This window comes from Camelus ferus, chromosome 7 (genome assembly GCF_009834535.1).
Source record: "Camelus ferus isolate YT-003-E chromosome 7, BCGSAC_Cfer_1.0, whole genome shotgun sequence".
Classification (NCBI taxonomy): domain Eukaryota; kingdom Metazoa; phylum Chordata; class Mammalia; order Artiodactyla; family Camelidae; genus Camelus; species Camelus ferus.
The window spans coordinates 24,068,980-24,096,501 of NC_045702.1; the positions used below are offsets into that span (position 1 = coordinate 24,068,980).

The window sequence follows — 27,522 nt, forward strand, 5'->3', positions numbered from 1 at the left end:
CCGCGAGCCACCAGGGTACCCCGTCTCCCCATAAACCAGCATCTCTCGCAGGAAGCAGAGGAGAGGGAGGAGGCACGGAGCGGAGCGCTGGCTTTCGCCGGCGCGCACGGCGGCTGGAGCAGCGGGGAGAGGCCGGGCCACCTCCCCCTTCCCGGCCATGCACCGCCTCGCCCGCGGCGGTTCCAGGCACCACACTCTCCGCCCAGGCTGCGCCCGCTGTCGCCACAACAACCTCCTGCGGCTGCCGGCACCGTACACGAAGGAAAAGAGCCAGCTCTCCCACCCCACCCCCACCACCGATCCCCTTCTCCGCAGGGACGCGCCGCCCAGCAGCCCGCGCCGCCCCCTGGTCAACTTTGAGCGAGCGGAGAAACAACTTTGGCAGTGGCCGCGGGTTTCGAATCCCGCTTCTCCTCGGCCGCAGTAACCTCGCGAGTCGCTGGGGTTAGGTGGGGCAAGAGTTCCCCGGGCATCCGCGCGGTGTCTGGAGGTTTGCAACCTGTTTCCAGCGAGCGGGAACGGGATTGTGGCTACTAGTCATCTGAAGAAGGGGAACTTGTTTTTCTTTCCCTTGAGCGACCTCGGCTTGCTACTGGATAAAGCAGTATCGAAAGGATGTAAATAGGCAGAGCAACTGTTACCAAGAAGGCAACCACCCCAAGGCAGGGAGGAGCGTGGGGCTTCGTCCGGGCTTCTCCCAGTTGCAACATTAATCAACAAGCAGGTGTTGGTTGCAAGTTTTCAAGGTCAGCCACCGGGAGCAGCTATTCCCTCTCTGAACCTTGGGGATACGCAGCGCTCGGGTTGGATTTGGCTGAGAAATGCACAGGACGCCAAACGAAGAAGGATTGTAGAAGGGGCGAGTTGTGACCCCAAGACCCATCCCCCAGCCTCCCCGTAATCTTCCGTCCCCCGCTGCCGGGGCGTGGGTTAGTATGTGACATGTGTCTAACTCTCAGCGGCAACTTAGGCAGCAGGTGTCGGTCCTAAGCAGGAGCCGCGGCTTCCGGGTGCGCCCTCGCCCAGCCATGCGGGCCGCGGGCGCACATCTCGCCCGCACCTCGCGGCTACTGCTTTTACTACTGCTCAAGGTTTCCGCTTCTCCTGCCCTCGGGTTCGCCCCTGCGCCCAGGAACGAAAATTGCCTGGGGAAAAGCTGTTCATCTACACTGATCCAGCGTCGCAGCAGGGACGCTTGGGGACCGGGAAATTCTGCAGGAGACCTTCTGCCAACCCCTGCGCCCAGGGAGGAGGAGCAGGAGGCAGCGGTGCGCGCGGCGCCCTCATGGGACCTACCGGCGGCCCGGGGCGGTGACCCAGGTGCAGGCAGAGGGGCAGAGGCGTGGGCAGTGGAGCCCTCGGGACCGCCAGCCAGGCCACCTGGCGCCTGGAGGTGGAAAGGTGCCCGTAAGCAGGAGCCCCCTGAAACTCTGGGCAGAGGGAGCCCCACGGCTCTCCAACTCTTCCTTCACACCTCAGAGGAGAAGGAGAAGGGTCCCAGAGGCGCTGGCATTTCCGGGCACAGCCAGGAACAGAGTGTGAGGACAGAAGCCGGAGCCAGCGACCTTTATTACTTGCCAAGGAGAGCCGGGAAACTCCAGGGTTCCCACCACGACCCCCAATCCAAGATGGTCAATGGACCGTCGGGGCACGAAGGGCGGATGATTGCACCCCCTGGCAGGGCGCTGGCCCAGAATGGGTCCACTCTTGAAGGAGTCCACGAACGCGAGGGTCCCCGCCGGGGAAACAGCACGAACCCGCGCTTGCGACTGAAGAACCCCTTCTATCCATTGACCCAGGAGTCCTACGGAGCCTATGCGGTCATGTGTTTATCGGTGGTGATCTTTGGGACCGGCATCATTGGCAACCTGGCGGTGATGTGCATCGTGTGTCACAACTACTATATGCGGAGTATCTCCAACTCCCTCTTGGCCAACCTGGCCTTCTGGGACTTTCTTATCATCTTCTTCTGCCTTCCCCTCGTCATCTTTCATGAGCTGACCAAGAAGTGGCTGCTGGAGGACTTCTCCTGCAAGATCGTGCCCTATATAGAGGTAATGACTTCCAGGGGGTCTCAAGCTGCTGGCTTTCCCATTTCCAGGATTTATAAGCATCAGAACTGCTGCTCCACGCGCCCACATGGCTGCTGAACCCTTTCACTTTTCTCTAGGTCCCTCCTCCCATTTCTCTTGCCCATCATTTCTATATATTGGCATTTATATATGGGTGCAGGGGTGGACCTGAGCAGCTTTGTCCACTCACCTTCAAACTCATCTGCTCCTGGATTATGAAATAATTTAAGATCTCATAATATATAGAATTGTTTAGATTTTAAATTTCTGTCTCTGAATATGATGTTATATATATTTCTGATTTGGTACCTATCAGAGATTCTAGGGTTAATAGGTGGCCAGTCCATGATTGTCATTATTAGAACCCAGCAAGGAAAAAAAAAAAAAAAAAAAATCCTGTAACACTTATCTGATAGATTTCTAGTACTCCAATGTGATTTCTTCCCCAAGATTATTACATTTTTTTCCTTAAATATCAAAATTGGAGTAATATTCTGTTTAACTGAGGAAATCTACCTTTCCATGTTTGCCACTTGGCCTCAAGATGTATTAGTAACCTCCCAAATTAGTTGTGTCTTTGGCTGCCTGCCACACTATCCCATCTAAATTCTTATGTCATCTCTGTTTCTCTCCGTTTTTTTTCTTCTCAATTTTGTAACAATTTTATTTAGTTTGTATGAATGAGCTTAAGCAAAAATAACACTTTGTACATCATAGCACATAACTTAACATTCTTGAAGTATGTAATATGTATTTGTCATTTGTTAGGGTAGAAGGGGTTGGCTATTTTAAGGGGTTGACTCTAAGACTAGAAAATTTCTTAAGATGAAAAGGGCATATAATAGTTTCCAAACTTAGGAAATGAAAATCTTTTTGAGTAAAATTTTGCTGTTACATACTACAGCTAGTGTCCTTACCATTATTGTGGTAGCTGGAATTTGCTCTTTAAATGGCCTCTCTTTAAACACCAGCTCTTGGAAGGAGCCCAAGTGCTTTGTTGCCAGTTGTGTTTTTAGCCAGCTGGCCCTTGATTTCCTCCATTCAGACTGCCCATTTCATTTATGGAAGCAGAAGAAGGGAAACTGTAAATATCCCAGAGCCCCTGATCCTGTCTGGCACCAGGGCCAGTGACACTATGTTCAACATTGTTCCAGGGCCTAAAGCTAGAAAATAAGTAAACAGCAAATAGTACCTACTTAGAAAGACCAAGGCAGGAGACAGTAAATAAGACCCTCTGTTTTCCTGGCAGGGATCAGATGCAGGATCATTCCATGCTTACTAAATCAGCTGTTGCTACTTTACCAAGATCTAGGATTTCTCTTGTTGCCAAGCTCCAAGCGGCTCTGAAACATCTAGTTTATTTGGTAGACAGTTCACTTTTGAATTGCAGAGAAGGTAGCTGAATTTATGGAAAAGAATATCTATCTACCAGTTGCCTTTTCAAGGTCAATTTCAATTTAAGGTTTCTCTGATTGAATAATGCAGAAGAAATTGACATATGCAAGAAAGAGACAAAAATAAACTATAAAGTGAACAGGAGAGTTACCTCCAATTAGAGGGAAGCATATTGGCTTGTCTTAAATATACTGGACAGGATGAAACCTTCATCCCTTAGAGGGAAAAACAAGAAAGGGGACAGAAGAAAGAAACTGGGGAAAGAAAAAAATTACCAAAGTTCTTGAAAAGCTACTTGAAGAGAATCCCATTCACAATTGGAAAAGAATCTAAAAACTTTGGTTAGTTTAATGAGACTTAGGAGCTTTGAGTGATGGTATTTATTATGTATGTGTTTTAATTTTCTTCTTAATTCTGAGGATTTAAAAATATACACTTTCTTTCATTTGTATTTCATTTTTAAATTATTATCAGTTCCTTAAGAATATTTTGTTTTACCTCTTATTATTACTAAAATGATTATTTTTTACTCTTTGTGTTTTCCCCTTTATAACCCTCTCTGTTTTTTAGTTATTGGTACGAGGCTTTTTTTCCCTAGAGAAGGCTTGGAAAGAAAGATTCACTCATTTTTTTTTTTTTTTTTGCTTGAAAAATTAGACTATCATATATGTTTTTTACTGTTAGAATAATGAGTAAAAACCTTAAGATTTAGTGTTCCTATATTCATACTTAATCCTATTCTTCTGAAATAATTTAATAATGTTTCAGCAGGCTCTGTGAAAATGGTTGTGGACAGTAGTACCAGCTCCATACTTCCTGACTGTGAGAGCTGGAAATACAATTCAAATCTCAAAATTTCTGCCTCCAGGAGGCACTGCTGTTTTCACAGAAGTAAGGTGAATCTAATGCCTATTCCATGTTGGGATTTCTGGAAAAAAAGATGCTAATGTGGAGATTTGCTTCAGGAAGTTTATTGGGGTGTGAGCTCAGGTTTAACACCTGTTAGGGAATGAGGGAAGCAGGACTGGGCAGAGGGAGGAGTTGAACTGTGATACAGATGCTACAGGACCTCAGCTGACACCACAGGGAGCTCTGGAGCTGGAGTGGTCCTACAAGGATGCCTGAATGGAGCAAGAGGGCCTTGTCTCTATATCCCCTAACCCACCCATCGTTGGATGCTCCGAGGAAGGGGACATAACCTTGAGCTAGGTGGAGCTCTTTGCTCAAGGGCAATTCCTAGAGAGGGATGCAGCTAGGAGCCATCAACCACCGATAGTCCCAGCAGCTGGAAGAATCGGCATTTCATTCCTAAAGGGCTTTTGGGAGGAGGCAACAGCATCCACTATGGGGGCTTTTGAATTGTGTTACATTAGAACCAGGTGGCATTCTAGCCCAGCTCTCTCACTTTAAAGATGAAACTTGATGCTCAGAGAAGAGAAATTACCATCCTAAGCGTACACACCTAGTCAATGGCAACCAGACCCTTAGTCTCAACCCTTGATGTTGGCGTCTGCTTATTAGGCGCACATCTATGAGGCAAAACAATGTCCGATCAGTGTTTTCTTTTTCTTTCTGCTCCTTGGCATCTTTTAAGAAGATTTTTATATCCACCAGACAGGAGAAAATAATAAGCCCAGTTAACATCATTTGTTATATGATAAAACTTATAATTTCTTACAGTCTTAAATTTCATCTTGTTTCCCATAAGTTGACAGTAAATTCCACAGCTGGTAGCTCATTAAATTAAAAAAAATGCAATAATGTGGGGCAACTGCCCTTTTTAATGTGCCAAACGTGACTATTTTAATGAAAATAAAGTCATTTGGGTTATATTCCATGTTCTTAAAATTACAAAGTGTTTTATATTGGGGAGGACATTTCAAATGTATTATATCTTTGAAAACTTTCTCTTCAATTTGCCTTCATTCCAAATCTCTGTCTTCTTGACCAGACTTCTGAAAATTATTTGACATTTTGTCTCCCTTTACTTTTGCCTTTTCTCTACTTTTTAGCCTCCTGTATTTTATTTGTTGGCTATCCTTCCTTCCACACACCCTCCTATTGACTTATAATTTGATTTATAATAGATTTATAATTATAATAATTGAATTATAATCAATTTATAATTTACCACTTTTCTTGTCTTTTTTTTGCTTTTTTCAATGTCTTTTTAAAAAAATTTTTCTTATTTAAAAATTTTATTCACAATTGATTTTTATTGATCTTTATAAAGTTTCTCTCCCACCTTCTCTTTTTCCTTCTCTTTCTTTCCAACCCCAGTTCTTTTTTCTACAACTTGAATTGGAGCATAATCTTAAGGAGATAGTAGAATTTCGGGGAGAGTTGAGTTCAGTGTATGGTGAAGTTTACTGAATTTGTGAAAAAATAGAAGGTGTTTCTTCAGCAGAAATTATGGATCTTTGCAAATTGCTTTCAGCTCTTCTTTTTAATTTCAGTCTTGACATCAGGTTTAAGGAGAATACCCAGCTTCCAAGAGTCTACCTCTTGAAAGGGAGTTTTATTATATTTAATATTGCTGGGAGTGGGGACATAGTGAGAACTCTTGTAGTTGATAATTTCTTGCTTTCTATTCCAGGAGTATGGTGTCTCTGTGGCCTAGTGATAAGTCCCCTAAGGACCAAGAGCAGATGGACTGGTAGGAAAGGGGGATAGGAGAGAAGGAAATCTGGGTGGTTGGTGGCCATCCTAACAGACACATCACTTTTAAACTGGTTTCTCAGATAGTCACCAGAAAACACTATACCAAAAGCATCAACTGTATGTGGAGGGAGAGTCTATGTGTGGTCTGGATATGGAGGTCGGGGATTCAGTAGGAGAATGGCAGAGGACCCTATCACGCAGTTCCCGTACGGTTCCAACAGATGGTTAAAGCCAAGTAACTCAGGCATTGAACATGGCAACTGGAACAGCTCTTAGCTCGTGAATTATGGAAGCCAACCAGAGTCAGTTTCTCATCGGATCCAGATTAACTGCTAAACATTTGTTTCTGTTGGAATATTTACTGAAGTTTTGATATATAGGCTTCTCCTTAGTTTAAAGAACTCATACCTTCATGGTGTGTGGTAGGGAAGAAGCCTTCGAATAGTTCTAAGCTAATCAGCTCAAACTGTATTTTTTTTTTTTTTCTGGGATACAAGATTCCTGCATGAGGATGGAGGGTGGATAAAGGAGTGCATCCCACCAGGGCCTCTGGCCCAGGGATGATTTGTGAATGGTCTAGAACCTTTTGTGATGAAAAGAGCCAGATTCTTCAATGGCTTCAGTAATACTAATTTTAAATTCAGGGAAGCAGATGGCTTTTTCATTGCCTACTAGTGTAGCTGGCACTGACAGGTACAGAAAGACGGTAATGAAGCCGAAGATGATATTAGCATAGAGGCATGCGACTCTACACAGTTTCCCCCAAAACTCCTACATTCAATTACTAGCACATTTGTCACAGCAGGTAGTGAATTTGCCTGAGTGATCGATCAGCCATTAGATATTCTGATGGGCTTTTAGTTCAAAACATACAGTTTTGTGAGCAGTTTGAAAGTTACTGATAATATTCTTAGGGAAAATAGACACACTGTATGACAATGGTGCTTAACAAAGTTTTTTGACTTCCTATTAATCCCTTTATAATAATTTTCCCATTACCGTGCAAGTGAAAATATTCAGCCAATAACTCCAGCAGAAAAGAAAAAAAGGTATAGAGTGTGCTCGTATGTATAAACTCTATTCATGAACAGTGTATGGTGAAGTTTACTGAATTTGGGTGCCACAGGAGAAATAAAAGCTTTATGATATTTAAATACGAAATTCTAAAAATTTTCTTAACCATTGATTGTAATAAGAATGTCATCCTTTTTTAAAGCTTGTCAATGAAGTATAAACAGGAGCATGGATTTTTCTTTACTTGTCTTCTAGAGATATTAGCTGGCATTCAGCTTTTAAGGATTATGCATAAAAAAGCAGCACCCAATAACTGAGTTACATTTTTTTCTATAATCCTTTTCCATGTATGTCATCATTCATTCATTTATTCACTATCCACTCATTTATCAGACATTTATTGGGCTTTTATTTTATGCTGGATGCTATGTTAGGAGGGAACAGGAGTGGAAAGAGGAGGGGGAGAGGGGAAAAAGTTTCCAGAGATGGATAACGTAGATTCGTTACTGCTGTTGAAGTTATGATGTGGAGAAAAGGAGCCCTCCTACTTGGGAATGTTGGGAATGTAATTTGGTGCAGCCCCTATGGGAAACAGTATGGAGATTCCTTAAAAAACAAAAATAGAGTTACCACATGGTCACCAATCCCACTCCTGGGCATATATCTGGAGGGAGCTTTAACTTGAAAAGTTACATGCACCCTAATGTTCATAGCAGCACTATTTACAATAGCCAAGACATGGAAACAACCTAAATGCCCATTGACAGATGACTGGATAAAGAAGTTGTGGTAAAGTTATAGGCAGGTAAAACCACATTCTACAGTCTGGTGAATACTGTACTAGACATTTATACAAGGTCTTACGGAAGTTCAGGAATGGCCCTGGAATGGGTCAGCTCACAATTATACTTAGTTATGACCCAAGATGGCAAAATTCAAGTGAAAACTATGTTCCCTCCCCTTCTTTTTCAATCATATTCTTATAATTAGTTTTTATAAATGTCATACAATCTAGAGACATGCTGAAAAGTTGTAACTGTGAAAATCTTTTAGTTCTTGTTTTCTTGCTTTCTTGTTTTCTCAATTTTTCCTGGGATAGGAGGCCAATAAGATAATTTGACAGATAGGACAGTACTAGAAATTTCATTTAGAATACAGAATTATCTAAATACTATTAAGTATTAAATTATTATTTAGGATACAATGCCTGAGATAACGATTTCTGCTTTAGAATTATTAGTCATAAGGACATTAAGTAAATCAAATTTTAAAATTGTACTTAAATGAATGGTTTATTTAGCAATGTACTAGCAGTATATTAAATTGAGTCCTTTTCTTCCCCAAATCTCAAAAACATACCTATTATTTAATTTGATCTTAGAGAACCTAGGAGGAAAGACTGACAAGGGACATACTTGAGACCCTGTTATAGAGTCAGGCAAAGGGAAGCATAAAGAAAGACTTCCCTGAGAATTGGATTAATCTCTCAAGCCCACAATCAGAGAGAAGACTCACGCTCACTTCCTGAGGGCTGCCAAGATATCAAAGCACTCAAGGTTATATCAACGAAACATCCTTAAACAGCAAGAAAGAAATACTTCTGTATGAGCAAAATAAATCTGAGTTTATGAGTCTCCTGAAGGCTGTGGAGGCGAGGATCCACTTTACCCTTCACCCTTAAACTGAATGGGCTTTGACAGAACAATCCTACCTTTAATAGCTTTAAAAGTATCCCACTGGAAGCACAGGGATCTGAGTCTGGGACATGGCCCATGTAGGGAGCGAGATGGACAGGCGCCTATCTGTCCATCTTTGTCTCTGACATTGCACTTCTGCTCCCATCCTCCAGGGATCCTTTGTCATTATTTTTACCAAGAATTGACCTGCCAAGTTCCCATAATTAACTCAACCTTGTTGCCAAGACTAACTCTTAAGTATCCTTACGAAAATGGTATTCTTTGTGCCAGAAGAGATGATCTCATCTGAAATTTCAAGGTGGAGTGGAGAATGGAATTGCTACACCCTCAGATATGGGGTCTTTTTATTTGTAAAGTAGGTAGAGAGACTTTCCATAAAACTCCATAAAAACAGGATATAATCACAGTTCCAGACTTATTCTTGAGACAGAATACTTTCAGTTTGTGAATTTATGTTAGTGTTCAGTGTCATCTGTCAGCACACTTGAATGGTTCATAGCGTTAATGAGGCCAAGGTTGCTGATTTGATCCTGGCCTGGAATGAGTCATTTCCATTAGGTCTATGACTGTACTCAAGGCTGCCATTTTTCACTCCATCCTCATCACTCCCTGTCTTCCGGGACTTTCCTCCTACCTCCACTGTCTTCTCCTTGGTTCAAATTTCTCTTGTATATGAAAAGCGTCTATTAATTAATTCACAATAAGATGTGAAATTTAGAGATACATGCTTTTCATAAGAGGGATGAATAAAGAAGGAGTACTTCCTTAACCTACCACCAAGAGTAGAATTTGGTTAAAAGCAGAGAAATTTTGTCTTAAAATGTGGTTTCTCAATGTCATTCAAATCATAATTACTCAACCACAAATGGATGAGGCCATCTCTGATTTTGTTTTTAGTTTAGGTCATGCAAATCAATGTCATGAGTCACAAGGAAGAATAAGTGAAAATTTGTTACTGTTCTTTGGAAAGTCACCAGAACCCCTAGGTGAAAATCAGGAAGTCCAATTCATTTTAAGATTGATTTGAAACATCCTAATAATACCAAGGGTTGAAAACTGGACTTCAGGCCTGGGGGAGCTATTACATTTCTAAAAGAATTTCTAATTATTGAGAATAAATATGGAATATATAAATTCCTTAAGACCTGTTGATCCCAATAGTGGCTTCCATTTTAGAACAAATGATGTTAATCTTTCCTCATTTGCATTTTTTATACTCATGAGCATTGACACATTTATAATTAAATTATAACATTTTAGATAAATTGTAGTAAAATGATTTTTTTTTTTTTTTTGACTGCAAAGGAATGTACTGTGCTACGGAAGTCAGAGGTTGCAGTTGGTAGGAATGTCAAGGTGAAACTAAAGATAAAGAAAGATTTATAGGATCAAGACAATTTGGGGAATGATATGTTAGCTTTTAAATAGTCTCCATTGTTTTTAAAATAAGTAAGAGCTTGTTACCAAGTTTTAAAAAGAAGGAGGAAAGAAGAGAATGAGGCAATAATGACAGCTGATATCTTCAAATTTTTTTTCGGTGACATTGGAAATCATGTATAGATTAAATAGGCTGCGTATAATTGAAATAAATGAATATTTATAATACGTGGGTGTAGCGGGTTAAAGCTCAGTGATATTGGTAAAGGTAAGAAGACTTCTTTTTGACGCTGGAAGAGTTTCTCTGCAAGGCTCTGTTTCATTTCAGAGACGTGTGCGTGCTTGTGAGGGTTGAGGCACATCTCTGCTACTCACTCCGTTTCGGTTTGGAAACACTAAGGGAAGTGTGTCACTGCCGCAGGACCATGATTTGCCTGCGCTCTGAAATGAAGACCTTTTGAGAAAGGCCATCTCATTCACAGCGATCCTATAAACGGTGGCTCTGAGCAACACGCTCTCCCCACTGCTGCTCAAAGAAGTTATCTCTTTGGTGGGGAAGTTGCCCCGAAGTGTTGCAAGGATAAGGTTATGGAAAATGCAAGAGGGGGCCAAAGGCACCCAAGCTTAAGCCATTTAGGGTTTCAAAGGAAACTCTGCCCTGTGCTCCTCCTGCTTTTTTCCTGACTGATTGTTAGGTCTGTAACCGCAGACTTATAATAGATTATCATTCATGGCCCAAATGAATGGGTTTTCTTAACAATAATGCCCTTGTTTCAAGGGTTACTTGTATACAGAGGCCAGCACATAAATAGATACACTTAAACATCCTTTTGAGGTAAAATATAAGCTAGGCTAGAGTATAGTTGTCATGACTTTGGTTAGAAATTTTCCTATTTTATAAAAATCAGTGTATCCCCATCACTTCCCTGTACTTAAGCATGTAGATTCGATTTCATATGAAAGAATTTTTGCTTGGAAGTACATCGGTCTTTTCTTTCCCCATCAGTGTTATCCCTAATGTGCGTCAGAAGGCTTAGCAACAGACACTGTTTATTTGGTATGAGTTGTACCTTCACAGCATACCCTCGTTCATATGGGTCTCTTATTTGTCTGTCTGCAGTAAGCCTCTGAGAAATGGAGCAGTAGCTACAACGGGATTTCCATAAATTACTGTTTTTCATAAAGTATCCATGTGCCCTTTCTGCACATCATTTTGAACGAACAGGGATTTAATGTAGTACTAAGTGAAGATGGTGGCTCAGATTTCCTCATGGCTGGATGTTTGTACTGAGTTAGAAACTTGAACGAGGTGGTGAATATTTTGGCAAGAGAGCTGTCACATTCCCACGTGAGGGTCTTCACTTGCCCTGTGCCTGTCCGGTGCCTTGAAGCAATGTTGCAGGTGACCGCAGGTGACTGCAGCTGCCCACAGCGTCCCCGCTCTGGGTGTTGACTGGGCAGGACCTGCAGGAGCTTATCTGCTGTTACTCCAAGACACAGAGAAAAGCAGAACATTGCTATTGGAAAAAAAAGATTTTAGAGTTGTTTACTTTGATTATCTGGTGTCTATATTTTGATGCCAGCCCTCTCCAAATGCTCAATATCTTATTTTCCCAAATAGTAAGACTTCTGCTTCCAGCTTTTCTCTGATCTTGATTCTCAAAATTAATAGTCTTGTCTATTCAAAGTGCTTACAGTTCTGCTTTTGTTGATGTTAATTATGTCTCTGTTGCAGTTTTAATTAATAAGAGATTGCATCTCACTCATTCCATCTCTCAGGATGTTGCTTCAAAGAACTACCCATCTAGGCTAACGCTTAACATCTTTACTCTCAAGAGCATATTTCGTAGTGATATTGAATTTTAGCAATCAGATATGGTCATTAAATGCAGAAGATCCAACCTTCATGATGCAATTTTATAATTGTATATAATTGCACCATTCATCTTGGTAGAATTTCTAATGAGCTGTATGTAAACAGGTATCTTTAAAAATTGTGACAGAAATCTTTTCATGTTACCCCAGCGTTTAGCAATTTTAATTCCATGGCTAGCTTCCATGTCGGAGTAAGCAGAAATTAGCCCACCATCCATTGTCCAGATGATTTTTATCAATTAATTTCTGAGATACATATATGCATCTAATTCTTTACAAAGGCTTTCAGCCTTCTATAAATAATTCGGGGAAGTATTGAGTGGGGACCTTTTACATTTCTTGCTCTTTCATGTCATAAAGCTTAGTGCATGAGTGAATTTACAGGAAAATATCTGGAGTAAAAACACTGCAGGCAGTGGCAGCAGGAGAGGGTAGCTCTCCAGGACTGGCGTTCGGGCTACGGTTGCTGTTGGCAACTGCGTTGTGAGCGCAGTTAATGCTATCTGCATTTGGGGCAGCGTTTGCCTCAGCGGCTCCTTTAACAATACTTTGTGTAGCTCTTGTGACCTTCTTGGACAGTTCACCCTGTTTCAGCTGGATCCTGATTGCAGAGAATCCTGTCAGAGACAAGGGTAATTTGAAAATAGGAAACTGGACGCAGAAGCTTCCTGAAATTTGTGTATGACAACTGGGAAGTTTCCCTCAATCTGTGATTCCTCAAGAGGATTACAGGTCAGATGTATCTGAGATCTTCAATACTAAAGCTCTTGGGAATATGGCTGAAGAACTGAGCATCTTCAAATAAGATACAGTATAGAAGGATTCCTGAACGCAAAATTGGAACACGTGTAAATCTTGCTTAAAACTTGTCCCGCCTTTTTTTTTTAATCTTGTGAGACAAATTATACGGAAGCTAGAAACTATCCCCCGCCCCCCCCGCTTTTTTGTTTTTTGCTTTTTGAAGCAGTGAATATCTTCTAATTAAGAGTAGATATGCAGCACAGTTTATGCTATCTATAGAGTGATGATCTAACACACCTGTCTTAGTACCTGTCCACCCACATTCATTTGCTATTTGCTATTACCTCTCATGAAATGCTTTGTAACAGACTTGGAGATAGGTATGCAAATGCTAGCTCTTGTGATAGTTGCTCCAGATTTTAAATCTCTAGATTTAAAATTAGGGAGATTAATTGGGAAGAAGATACTTTCTCCTGAGTGTTGTGTTCTTTGTAAGTAATGATAGAAAATTACCAGGCAGAAAGATGTTCCAAGCCTCTAAGAGACTGCTTCTTCTTGGAGTCTAGTATTTTCATATCACCAAGCTGTCCTTTTAATAGAAATGTTATTCATAATTTAAAAAGAATGCACAGCATAAACCTTTGTAGCTTTGTATTTGTGGCTGACTCAGAATACAAAGTGATAAGAAAACGTGCACAAGATTTGCCTCAGTGAAGATGACACAGAAAGCCTTGCTGAGGTTTTGTGTATATTTGATAGAGTGAGAATTTTTTTTGTTTGTTTTACATTCCTATAGAGAAATGAATCAAAGCATTTGAAAAGCTAATATATAAACAAAAACTTTCAAAAATCTGTAAAATAAAAGACAGCAATTTCCAAATAATACTGCTTGATGCAGTCCTTTAGAATATCACAAGTCCTTCTCAGATTTCCATTCAAAGTGTGGCATTAAAAAAATTACTGACATTTAAAATAATCTGATTTTAAGACAGTTGCACAGTGTGGACTTCAATTTTAGAATTATTTTGAGTCTTCAGCATAGATGCAAAATCCACTTCTATCAAGGTGAACAACTCATTAAGTTGCAAGTTAAGTTTTAAAAAGATGAATGTAGTGATGACTCTTTTTTATGGTAGTCATATGAGACTGATATTTCTTATCCTGGTGTTTATGGGAAACATGATGATGATTTTGTAGAATAAGAATTGTGGTTATAAGTTCAACCACAACCTCTTGATTTTCCCTGATCCAGACTTTATTAGTCATATTTCTTCTTCCTTTTTGCTTTTTATACAGTTAACCCCTCATCATATATCATTTTCAGACTGTCTCCCTCAACAGTTATGAGAATAGTCAGGGCATGGATGCGGTGTCCTCATTTTATGCGTGAGAACAAGTAGACACTAACTGATGTGTAGTGTGTAAGAAGAGAGAATATTTGACGCTGGAACTCTCATAGAATCCACAAGGCAAGTTGCCATTGTTCTGGGGAAGAGTGACAGCTTGAATGTAGTAGATAAACAACTAATGTTTTCAGAACTAAAATTGTTATGACAAATGGTTTTCCTTTTGTCAACATGATCTCTTTGAGTTCTAAAAATTTAGACATTAATGTCATCTAGATATCTGTGCTTGTGTTGAACGTATGTCTCTGTACCCCATTAGGGTGTATGTACGATTCTCATAAGATTATTGGATGATAGTATGTTCACATTAAGAATATACATTTATATTCCTGGAACAGTCTCTGTGTGAAAAAAATCTGGACACATTTTTGGTTCTTAACCTTTAATTGTTGATTTACTTAGCTGTCTGGACCACATGCATATCTAAGTTTGGATATAGTGCTCTCCGTGGTCAGTGTCAAAGAGTTTTCTGATCTGAAATTTTCCTATGGCTGGAATATCCAGACATTCCATTTGGCTCCTTTTTACGTATTTTTATGGGGTTTTTTTGTATCTTTTATTTTCTTTGACATTCTTTCACTATATGGTATATCTAAATCTGATAAGAATTCTTATTTCATGATAAATATACTGATTTTATGTCCGATTCTATGACATGTTTCCTTTGGAAAATACATTGTGTTTTTAATGTGTTTAAAGATATTGTGATTTTTAATTCTGAATCATGTTCCCTGGAATTTTATTTTTGGAATTTCTCTGAGGCTTGGTTTTAAAATGCATTCTTCTATGAAGGTTTTGTGATTGCTTCTACTAGGTGCCAAGGATGATTTTAAATGGCATTCAGGGTTTTTCTAAGCCATATAGATGGTATGAATTTTGACACTAGTCCAATGTAAATTCTGGCCTGATTAGAATTTGCTTTCTCTCCCCGTCCCCCACCCCAATATGCTTAGATTCAAATCCTCTAACGCAGACAAATTTCTCCACTATCTCCCTCCATTTTTTCTCTTTATATGCTGAAAGATGTCACTATTTGCAGAATTCCAAATTTATAAGAGGATCTTGGAACTAATCCGCACTCACATTGGCCCCTTTGTTTCCTACCTCTGGGTGACTGGGCACCTAGTACCATCCTTCTAGCTAAAGCCAACTTAGGACCCTCATCAGAACTGGCAGATACCCCTAGGGCAAATGTGCAGCGTGGAGAGGGAGGGGCCGCTGATCTGTTTGGAATTTGTTTTCTCGTTGATTTTGACCTCTGGAGAATTTCCCTTTCTTGCTTTCCATAAGTGTATGCATTTGAAAATAATCTTAAAATACTTGATTTGGCATTTAGGAGAAATTGGAGATCTCCACGCATCTAGCTTGTTCAAAACAGTAAGTTCTTGAATGTTTGCTGTGTGTCAGGCATACTGCTGACCCCCACCCTGGAAAACATCACATCCTTTTCAGTAATGGACATGGAGTGCACGCAATTGCCCTTACTCCATATCTAGATCATCTGGTGGCAGACCTTTCCATGGGTATGGAAATTCTTGGGGTCACTGTATTCTCATCTCTAATAAAATGGTATTGGACAAGCTGACCTTTATGAATCCTTTCAGCTTTAATATTTTTTGGCTCTATGACCCTGAACCATATTTCTTCTTTCTTCCTTCTATTTCTGCTTTATCCTTACAGGGATTCAGTTGAAGTCACCCACGCAGTTATCCATGCCTCTTTCCAAGAAATTGTGTGTGTGTGTGTGTGCGCGCGCGCGCGCGTGTGTGTTTTGGTACTTTTGCTCATCTACATTTATTGCCTAATGTTTTGATCTTTCAAGGATCACCCAGGATGAATGTGTTCCGTGTTCCTCCCGTAGGTCGCTTCTCTCGGAGTCACAACCTTCACCTTATGTGCTCTGTGCATAGACCGCTTCCGGGCAGCCACCAACGTACAGATGTACTATGAAATGATAGAGAACTGCTCTTCCACGACCGCCAAACTGGCTGTCATATGGGTGGGCGCGCTCCTGTTAGCACTACCGGAAATCGTTCTCCGCCAGCTGAGCAAGGAGGAGCTGGGCTTTAGCGGGCGAGCCCCTGCGGAGCGCTGCGTTATCAAGATCTCCCCGGACCTACCGGACACCATCTACGTCCTAGCCCTCACCTACGACAGCGCGAGGCTCTGGTGGTACTTCGGCTGCTACTTCTGTCTGCCCACCCTGTTCACCATCACCTGCTCTTTAGTGACTGCCAGGAAAATCCGCAAAGCCGAGAAAGCCTGCACCCGGGGGAATAAGCGGCAGATTCAGCTAGAAAGCCAGATGAACTGTACAGTCGTGGCTTTGACCATCTTATATGGATTTTGCATTATTCCTGAAAATATCTGCAACATTGTAACTGCCTACATGGCCACAGGGGTTTCCCAGCAGACAATGGACCTTCTTAATATCATCAGCCAGTTCCTTTTGTTCTTTAAGTCCTGTGTCACCCCGGTCCTCCTTTTCTGTCTCTGCAAACCGTTCAGTCGGGCCTTCATGGAGTGCTGCTGCTGCTGTTGTGATGAGTGCATCCAGAAGTCTTCAACGGTGACCAGCGATGACAATGACAACGAGTACACCACGGAACTGGAGCTCTCGCCTTTCAGTACCATCCGCCGGGAGATGTCCACCTTTGCTTCTGTTGGGACTCACTGCTGAAGAACAAAGAGCCTTTGGTTTGCTTACATTTGTTTATTTGATTTTCATATCCTGTGAAAGTTTTTACTTCATATTTTTCCTTACTGGGAAAAAAATGCAAAAAAAGGAGAGAAATATTAACTACTGTAGAACTGATTTTGCAAATTAATATTTGTGCTTTGAAAAAAAGTTTATATTTAGTTATTTAAGAAGAATGAAGAGGCCAATAGTTAGATCATTTTATCTGGTATGGTGCTAATATTTTATTTGAAAAAAAGTGACTGCACCTTAACTTAATTGCTAACTTTCTTTCGTTCTTTTAAAAATATAATCACTGTATATTGAAAATAGCCATGTGATTCTGTAGGTTATTTTACGTTTGAGTTGTGACTGAAAGTATATTGCATATGGTATCGTGAGATGAGTTGTAGTTACAAAGCATCACAAAGTAGCACCAAATAAATGACACTTTATTCTTTAATGTCACTGTCAATCTACTTTTAACCAACATTCAATAAATCTTTTAATTGCCTTAAGTACACAATTACTGATTCTATGCACAATTTAAAATCATCTTAGTGTTTTATAATTCTGTTTCCCTTTAAGGCAGGAAATAACTATGTTATAAAGGAGTTTTCCTAACAGTACTATTTTATATGCATGATTCATAAAACTATATTGTATGTTAAAAATTGTATTTTTAATATTCAGATAGAGATGTAAAATTACTTCCAAATATTTATAAACTATGAATAAATAGAGTAGGAAGAAACTAACTTTTTTTTAAAAATTAATCTCTGAACTAGCATGTAGAGTTACTGGTTTTCCCATTAGGAATTATAAGCAGAACCAAACGCTAAAAAAGCAATGAACTTGTCATCTGATTTCATCTAAACACTGACCTTTGAAACACCATGAATTCTATGTGAAGCCCTTTGAATTTAAATTTTTCTCTTCTTAAAAAATGAACTTGATTAAATCTGCGTGACTTAAGAAATAAATGACAGTAATGGAATGATAAAATACTTATATTTCTTAATTAGAACACTTGAATATTCAAATACTATCTTTAAATTGATATTCCATAAACTCCTAACAAAAAACTAACCCTCTCCATTTGAATTATATGATCCCTTAAGGAGTTCGAGTTAAAGTAGTTGTGTAGGATGCCTGCCATGCAGGACACGTGTCTAAATCAGGCAGCAGAAGCAGTAACCCAAGTGACACAGCGTGGTTGCAATGCTGCTGTCTTCAGAAAAATCATATAGGGGAACCCAATTTTCTGACTGGAAACTGCCCCATGTGTTTTCTGCTTGTCAGTTTCTGTACTGTTTAGCATAACTGAGTGGCACCTTCTTTCTTCCAGACTCCAGTGCTAGAAAAATTAAAGGTACTTAGTACAACCACTTATCTTCTGCATGAAACCCAGATTAACTAAATGACAGTGCCCAGAATATCTCCTTTTCCCCAGTCCAGTACTCTTCAAAGGGATTTTCCCCCTACTCTCTGTATTCTGAGGAATTTGAGAGAGAATAAGAACAAAGCACCTTTGTCCTCTGACAGATCCCTGTAGGAGGTCTTCAGAAAACTGAGGATGCCTAAACTAGGTTTTGGCTGCTAACCAGATCAATAATGATAATTCCACAATGTCTCTCATAATATTTAGTTAACTTTGTAAGTCAAAAAACATTGATTCAGCACATGATGTAGGAAAGGTTCTGTGCTATAACCTGCAGTAGATAAAAGTAAATAGACCTTAGTGTCAGAATTTATAAAACCAGGCAGGGGTGGGATGAGAAGAAGGGAATAAAACAAAATACACAAACAACTTCAGATAGGCTGGGACTCGTTAGGCTGTGATAATTCAGAGAGAGCATGTCAGGTGGGAGGAAATCATGAAAGGTTTCAGGAGATAACTGGATGGACAGGTCTTCACAAGGAGTTGATGAAAGGTACTGTGAGAAGTGGACACTTCAAGAGGAGAGAGATAACCAAAGAAAGAGACGAAAGCATCACTGGGGTGTGATTGAAGAATAAATAAATACTCCAGATTGGTTCCTATGCTATGTGCGAATAGAAGCCTCATGGAGAATACTGATCTATGTGTTGAGACCATGTTATACAGGGGTATAGCTTTATGTCTCTGGCATTCGAAATGTTCTGTGTTCACATGAGAGGTCCTGCCCTCCCCCCCCCACCCTGTACTCTCATACAATGTGTCCCTTAGTAACTTCCTTTCCCCTATATTTACACCTGGTCCTGAACTTAAAAATGGGTTGGTAGGGAGCTTGAATCCTCTAAGAAACGATGAAGATACTTCTACCAAGAAATTTTCACCTCTAATCCTTCCCCAGTCATTTTAAAAATAGATGCAATTTCCCAAGTCTTCAAGGATTCTCCAGGATAACAGGTGAAGGATTCTTCCTGGTAATTTAAATTCATCTTGCATTTTAAAGTACTCTTCAGTTCCTTTCTGTTGGTTTGACTTTCTCTGTTCTCTTTCTAGGCAGCATATTCCCAGTATGTCTGATTCTGGCTAACCCTCTCGTAAAGAAAGAGGAAAGAAAAGCATATTAAAAGTTTCTATAATTTAACTATTATGGTTTATGAGTGTTCTCTCCTTCCTAGGGAGTAGAAAAATACATGCTATATTTTCATTGTTCCAATCTTTTAGTGAAAGCAATTAAGGAGTATTTACTGAAGCCCTGGTTTTGCTTCGCTACTTATATTGTCAGTTTTTGAACTCAAATCATTCAACATGGTGCCTGCAATAGGCTGACATTACATTACTTTAGAGCTCAAAGTGATCTCAAATTCTTCCAGTGTTACTTAACCAGCTCTTTCTTTATTCTTATGTACAAAACTGATTTTCTGAGAAGTTACCTGAGTTAAACAAGGTCACATAATTTGACCCTGGTGGCATATTGACTTAGCATAAGAATTCTAAGAATAGAAAGTCTCCTTCTAGGGATTATAAATAATAATTCTTTTCTACTTAACCAGTACACCCACAGCAATGTATGAAATACTGTCTTGATTAAGATAACACATAGTAGGTGTTCAAAAAAATACTTGCTCAGTGAAAGGATAAACAAGTCTTTCAATGAAAGAACACTCAGAAACTACAGTGTAGCAAAAATACGGATGGAAAACCAGGACCGAGTTAAGAAGCAGTGACAAAAGGAAAAGAAAGTATAGTTTTCTTGTAACTGTGTTGAGACCATAAATTAGCAGGTCCAGCACTAATCAAATGATGTAAATATCCATGGCCATATCAGGGTGTATATATGTTCTAGACAAGTTACAAAGACTGGGTGCTACAATGGAATCTTCAGACTTCTCTATCCCAAAGTCACTAGGTCCAGGGACCCTAAAAGCCACTATAATCCTTTGGATATTTTATTTCTTCAGTCATTCACTCCATTCATTCAGTTAAACACCTACTGCCAGCTTTGCTAAATGACAGCATCCTTGCCAGTGAGGTTTATCTGAGGCACGATGATTGCTAATTGAAAACACCTGCATGCCAGACAGTGCTAAATCCCAGGGACACAATAGTGTATGGTTTAGATACACTTCAATCCCTTTTGTATTTATTCATTCATTCATTTTTTAGATTCCACATATGAGCGATCTCATATGGTATTTTTCTTTCTCTTTTCTGGCTTACTTCACTTAGAATGACATTCTCCAGGACAGTTCAATCCCTTTTGGAGTTTACATTATGTGCCATGCCTACAGATATTAAACATTATTCCCTCAGTCAAGTATTTAGTGGAAATGTGAGTAGTGCTGAGAAAGAAAAGTTCAGAAAGAAAAATGCTCTGAGAGTCAGTTACAGGGGACCCTGACCTAGTGGTGCTGTCAGAGAAAGCTCCCTTGAGGAAGAGCCTGGGTAGAGGAAAGTAGTGTATTACGGTTCTGTGTGGACACAGAGCAAGTTCAGCAACCAAGAAGGACCAAGGAGTCCTCACACGCAAAAAGCAAAGGCAGGCGGGGATGAGTGTGAGACCAGAGTTTGTATGAAACAAATTGCTGTTCATCTACAAAGGGTTTCAGCTCCCTGCAGGTAGAATCACTTCACTTTATAAATGTGAGACTGCCCTTCTGTGGTTCACGGGACACTACTTACCATTGTTATTAGAAAACCGACTTCCTTTTGTATTTTAATATAAAAGCCTCACAATTCTGTCTTGATTTTTCATTATATTTTACTGAATTGTGTTTCCACACTTTCACCCCAAATATTGCAGTATGAAATAGGATCCTAAGTCATTAATTGAAGAGACTGTGATGATGTAAGTAGAAGATAGTTGTTACTATCAAGTTACGAGATCTCTGATTCCTAGAACTCTGGTGCTGAATCAATGTTCCACTGCATCTATAAATTTGTAGAGGATTAGCATTCTTTTGGCTCAAGTGCTCAGAATTTAAAGATTGATTTTAAAAAAATAGTATAGCTTAATTAATCTCAAAGTGGTCATTCTCTTGAATTAGTAATACTTTAATCAATTGCAGGACTGTTAAATGACATTTTCATTTCCTGTTGGTCCGATTATTGTCAATTCCACAAACATTTCAATATTTTTCTTCAATTTTTAAGAGACATAAATAATTCATATGCAATACATTCTGTGAAATCCATAGAAACCTTCTGAGTTGAATGCCTTGCTATAGAGACAGGGAAGTGATTGGTTTGTTTTACTCTTTATATATATATATATATATATATATATATATATATATATATATATATATATATATATATATATATATATGCCAAATTTAAGTATTACCATAGATATTTTAAAATTTCCTATTTATTATTTATTTTCCTAAGTTTTAAGACAAAAAGTCTTTCACAATTTTATTCCTTTTATTTGTATTTTTGTTGCTAATGTATTTAGAAATTTAGATCTATCAGAATTTCTTTTCCCTAATCAAATAAAGTATCATGAACTCGATAAAATTTGAAATTTTGCCTCAAACAGAATTTGGAAGTTTAAGGGAACAGTGTCTCTGAGGAGAAAAAGAAAGAGCAAGAGAGAGGAGAGGAGGGGACTTTTGGGGTGTCTGGAAGAAGTTGTGATGGTTATGAGGGAAGCTTTCAAAGGAGTTCATAAAAACGACATAATCATATTTTTCTTATACCTTCTTCTTCCACTAGTGACTTTCATTCCTGAGTATCTTACTGTTTCTAATTCCGTTTACCAAGAAGAGTGGGCTCTGATCACCAGTGCTTTCAAGGCAATGGAAGAGTGACTTAATCATGAAGCATTTTGCTAATGGAGATGTTATACTGGGAGGTATGACTATATGCTCTAGTTATTCTAAAAACACATCCGTGTTTTTGTTGAAAAATACATTTCAAATATGTAGACACATTTAAAAGCTCTCTACAGCTTGTTTCTGTCACATTGACTCTTCAAGTTTCAAGATTTTAAGAACAGTTGATAAAGACAAATATGTTCTTTTGTGAATTATCTATACATGAACAGGAGAGACATCAAGAATCACATTTAAGTCCCTGAAAGTCATGTGAGTCATGTTTTCTCTCATTTTGAAAAGATGCTCTTGTACCAAATAGTGAGGCTATTGTGGGCAGAGTTCCATTCTATTAAGTTTTAATCTTGCTTTCGCTACTCCTGAAAAGAATTTTTTGGGTTTGTTTCTCTGTGTTTGGCTTAGCCTTAGTGATTTGGTGTTGGGGCAGCATTCTGTCCTTATTTACTCTGATTTGAATTCCAAATTGATTGCACAAACCCCATATTAACAGGTTGGCATTATTCTATGGGCATAATACAGCGATTGTTGGAGAAGTGTGGCTTCAAAGTCCACCCAGGGTGTCAGATAGTAAATGGGCCTTTTGTTGGCTTTGGGGGTTGGATTATTTTTCTTTGTCTTGCTGATTTTGAGATTGCTGGACAGAAATATAACTTTTTCTTTTTTTCATTTTGGCAGGAGATTAAAAAATCTCAATAGTAGTTCTTTAAAAGGTTTCATTGACTTCCATCAAACTTTGTTTCTGAATTAACTTTTATCTCCTGAAAACCTTCGGGCAGGACAAGCCAGGCATTTACACGGCATTTGCAACAATTAGAAAGTTCACTGGTTGGGACTGATCTTTGGTCACCGAATTTAAAAAGACTGGATGCTGTAATGCCAACTGATTGTGTGATTGTTCAAACTTCACTCGTAAAGGATTTTAGCTGAAGAGTCTTTGTCTAGAGCAGGCCTGTGAGATCCAGCTGCATCGGTCCCAGAATGAATGCCTTTGTGTAAATGGTCAGCTCCCTCTGATATCTGATCAGCCCCTATTTGTATGGCAACCTATTTCTACATCAGCAAAGTGTGCGTATAATGCTGGGCTTTGTAATCGACTTGAGAAAATGCATGGGTGTTCGGAGATTTCCCCTACACTGTCACCTTTGGATGATTAAGTCTACTGGAAAGAAGTGTTATGTGAATAATTAAAACAACAGAATGACTCATCCAGACAAAGCTGAGTTAGAATCGTAGAACCGTGACTTTGTTTCCAGTGCTGCAATTTCCTGTGGCCAAGGTGAGCTATCTGACTCGGCCATTTTGATCTATCAAATTAACTAGAAAGTGTACGAGATCTTTAGTTCATTTCCTCCAGCCCCAAGGACTATGTCATCAGGCTCCGTTCAGGCTCTCTTGAAGAAGAAGAGAAAATAATTTTTATGGTTAGAGCCTCTTAGAGAGTAAACAAACTCATACAAAGCCATTTACACACACACACACACACACACACACACACACATACACACACACTGCTACATACAATGAAACAGAAGTTGAAAGTTAAACTGGTCATACTGTTTCCTGATCTAGCTGTGGTAAATGCACTTAGACCTCCAGTGTCTTGCTGTCTTAAATCATAATTTCCGAAAGTCACCAGCAATCCTTACATCAGAAGAGATTGGGAGTAGTGTTTCTCTACAGAAATACAACTGACACAGGACAAGACAGTTCTTTGTCCTTGGTTGTGTGTGACTTTCCCAATATTGCAGCGTGTTTAGTATACCTGACCCCCTCTGCCGCCCTCCCCCGAGACCTAGATACCAGTAACATCTCCCAGTAGCTGTGACAGGATAAAGCTCCTCCCTTGCCATCCCCACCCCCTATATTTCCAGGTGTCCCAGGGAAGCTATGGAGAGGCGGCAGATCAAGCAGATTGAGAACCTGGGTAAGGTATTATTGTTACCGAAACATTTTGAAAAATACAGAGGCATAGCCATTAGCCATGGTAAACTAAGTTTCATGAATATAAAAGAAATATTTATTCCTAAAATTATAGAATACATACAGACAACTCCTGACTTTAAAAATATTATCCCAAGGCAGTTTTTATTTTTTTAACTAGTGATTTGTAAATTTATACACACTTCTCCATAGAAACTGTTAGGCTACATCTCCAAAGTTTATTTAACAAATTGTAGACTCCTTCCGAGTGCCATTAGGTAAGAGGTCCTGCAGAGATGAATCTGCCAAAGTCCAAAGTCTGTCTCGTGGCCTTGAACTATTTCAGTATAAATCAAGAGACAATGTTCCCTGGGTTCACAAAGTCACTGACTGAGATGGGGTAGGATATCAACTGATTCGTATATTTGGGGTGTATACACATTCTCATGTCTTCTATCCACAGTGCTGTGTCCTGCATCAGGGACCTGAGGATTTGCATTAGTAGTCACCACGTGGGTGCTTGGTGAGTGAAGGGAAATGGCAGGTCTGGATGGCTAGTTCCTCTCGGCCATGGCAATACCTGGGCAAAGTCCCTTCATGACTGAGATGCCCATGTCCCTCAGATTCTCTCCTCTGGGAGGCGGTAAATAAGCTGCAAGATTTTACTTTTGTGTTAATTTCACTCATTAAACTGAATGCTGTTTCTAGCCAAGTTTACTGTTCCTACATGTCTAAGAAATGATCTGTTACTTCCTATTTAGGGTTGACATTAATTTTACCTTCAGAGGGAAATAGTCTTCCTCACATCTCCAGGTTCCTCTGGAAGAAACTCAGGGCCATCTCAGATACTGCAGATCCTCATTACAGAGATAAAATAGCATTAACAACAGCACATGTTTATATTTACTATATGCCAGGAATGGAAGCTTAAGGCATAAACAAGTTAGAAAACAGGGCTTTGTTAATTCACAAACATTTAAAGAACTCTTGAAAGACTTCAGTGAACTACAGATTATATAACACAGTTAAACAAGTCGCTGCAATACTTTGTCATGAGTTTATGGCCCTATGTTGTTCTCTCTAGGTAATAAAAACACTGTACCTCCACAAACAGTTGGTCATACTTGCATCTCAGCCTCATTTTTCTTCCACCGAATCATTTTTCCCTCTATTAGGCATCGAGCAAGCAGTTTCCAAGCATTCAACATCACTCACCTCATTTCAGACAGGTCCTGTGATGAATTACAGCATCCTCAGACATTGAAAATACATTGATCAAGAGAAGTGGTAAGACGCAGAACAAAAATTAATCCATGCCGCTCTTAGAACAGAAGAAATCACATTTCTGAGTAAACTTTGAGCTGGACAGACCGTGGACTCTTAAAAGTATCTGACAGTTTCATGTCCCACCTGAGGTCAGTGCACTTAATAGTGTGTATTGTAGACGGCCCACCCACATTCTATTCTTTGCAGTGTGACAGTCTTGGATCATGTGCCTTGCTTCCCCCAGCTACAAAGGTAGGCTCATTCATTCTTATTCCATCTTTCTCTCCAGAACAGTTTGTTTGGTTACATCACTCATGCCTCAGTCACTAACCAGCTTGTGTCATTTCCCTTGCCACTGGGATGTGCTCCACAGCAGGTTTAAATTGGTCCAATCCACGTGTCCTAATTCAGTGCATTAGTATTCCATGGCTATTGTAATGAGTTACCATACATTGAATAGCTTAAACAATATGAGTTTATTCTGTTACAGGGTCTGTAAGCCAGAAATCAGACACCTGTCACTGGGCTAAGGTCAAAGGGTTGGCAGGGCTGAACTCCTTTCTTGAGATTCTAGGGGAAAATCCCTTTCCTTGCCTCTGCCAGCTTCCTAGAGCCTGATTGCATTCTTTGGCTTGTGATGGCCTCTGCCTCAGTCTTCAGAGCCAGGAACCCTGCATCTCTCTAACTCTTCTCCTGTGGTTATATCTTCCTCTGATGACAGCTGGGAAGGCTTCTCTAGCTTTAAGGACCCTGATTAGATTGGGTCCATTTGAATGATCCAGGATAATTTTCCATTTTAACATTCTTAACCTTAATCGCATCTGCAAAGTCTCTCTGCCACAGAAGGTAACATATTCACAGCTTCTAAAGACCAGAACATGAACATGTGTGGAGAGGGTCATTATTTCACCCGTCACATCCAGGTTTTGGTTCAATAGCGGGGAAACACTTTGTTCTGGACAGTTTTAATTGTGAGTTACGACCTGAACCTGCTTCAACCATTTTGCTATCCTAAAGAAGCCAACCTGGATATAAAGTCGGCACGAGACAGCAGCAGAGCAGAGATACAAAGCAGAGAAATTATAAAAGACTCATTTAAGTGCACACCTTTTCTCTAGATTTCGAGTAATGTGAGCCAATATATTTATTTCCCTTTGTGTCTAAGCTGGTTTTTAGTTGAATATTATATTATCTTCACCTGCAGAATCCTAATACATACACACTCCAAGTAGTTCATTTTAGTTCAAGTTATACCATGATTTTTGAAACATGTAGGGAATAAATGAGTTCAACTCTCTAGCAGCAAACTAAAGATTGTCACAAAGGCAAACCTAAACAGTCTGGTACTGATGCAGCAGAGGAGCATCCCCCTGGCACTGGCCCAGCAGAGACCTTCCCAGGAAGGACAGTCCAGGATTGAACAGGGCAACCTGGACCCAATCAAATCTTCCCTCTGGGCTCCGACCTGCTGGGGAAGCAAATGGATGGCAGATCACTTGAGCTCAGATCACTGCACAAGCTTGCTGTCCATCCTAATCTTAAAAGTTTTGCAAACATCAGGACCCAGAAAAATTTTAGGCCCATGAGGCTATTCTATCTTACTGCAGAACAGGGCATGCCATCAGTTTCCAGACTTGCAGGTGATCTATTGAATTTTCTTACTTATAAGTGTAAGGAAACTCACTAACCCATTTCTCAAGACTTTCCATGTAGGTTGAGTTTACTGTTTCTCTTGGTGTGGGCCACACTCAGTGTTCACACTTCTGCATTTCAAAGGGTCCCATTGTTTCTCTCTCTCTCTCTCTCTCTCTCTCTCTCTTTTTAAAGTAGGGGCACTTAAGTCTTTAAGTCGTTCCTGTAATGTAACAAAATTTACATATAATGATGGCTCATGCCTGTGATCGTTATGTATAAAACTGGCTTTTGGACTAGGTGGAAGAGTTCTAGTAAAAATACTTAACTGCATCTACCACCCTACCCAGCTTTTCCCCTATTTTATTATCTGCAATTTAAAATTTTATAAAACTTAAAAATATAAATCTTAATATGCAGATACTTCTGGGAGAGGTTAATATATGGGATTTAAGGTTATAGATCTTTTCTCAGAAATGGGTTTGGATAGGAGGAGAAATAAAACAATAAAAACACAATGA

At 39.8% G+C, this 27,522-nt stretch overlaps 1 protein-coding gene and 2 pseudogenes across 1 annotated transcript; all 3 read left to right on the forward strand.

Annotated features, from left to right (window-relative positions):
- The first annotated feature begins 185 nt into the window (after positions 1–185).
- GPR37 (G protein-coupled receptor 37) lies at positions 186–17,433 on the forward strand. Its single transcript, XM_006189154.3, has 2 exons — positions 186–2,054; positions 16,100–17,433. The coding sequence occupies exons 1-2, from the start codon at positions 1,029–1,031 to the stop codon at positions 16,916–16,918; spliced, it is 1,845 nt and encodes a 614-aa protein (XP_006189216.2). The 5' UTR covers positions 186–1,028; the 3' UTR covers positions 16,919–17,433.
- LOC116665078 lies at positions 12,275–13,001 on the forward strand (annotated as a pseudogene).
- A 2,912-nt stretch (positions 17,434–20,345) lies between the features above and the next one.
- Positions 20,346–20,528, forward strand: LOC116665133 (annotated as a pseudogene).
- The last annotated feature ends 6,994 nt before the right edge of the window (positions 20,529–27,522 follow it).

Bases quoted from the DNA above. Each gene is read 5' to 3' on its own strand.
- GPR37 (XM_006189154.3), top strand. From the start codon at position 1,029: ATGCGGGCCGCGGGCGCACATCTCGCCCGCACCTCGCGGCTACTGCTT. The intron at 2,055-16,099 runs GTAATGACTTCC...TTCCTCCCGTAG, and splicing joins AGATCGTGCCCTATATAGAG to GTCGCTTCTCTCGGAGTCAC.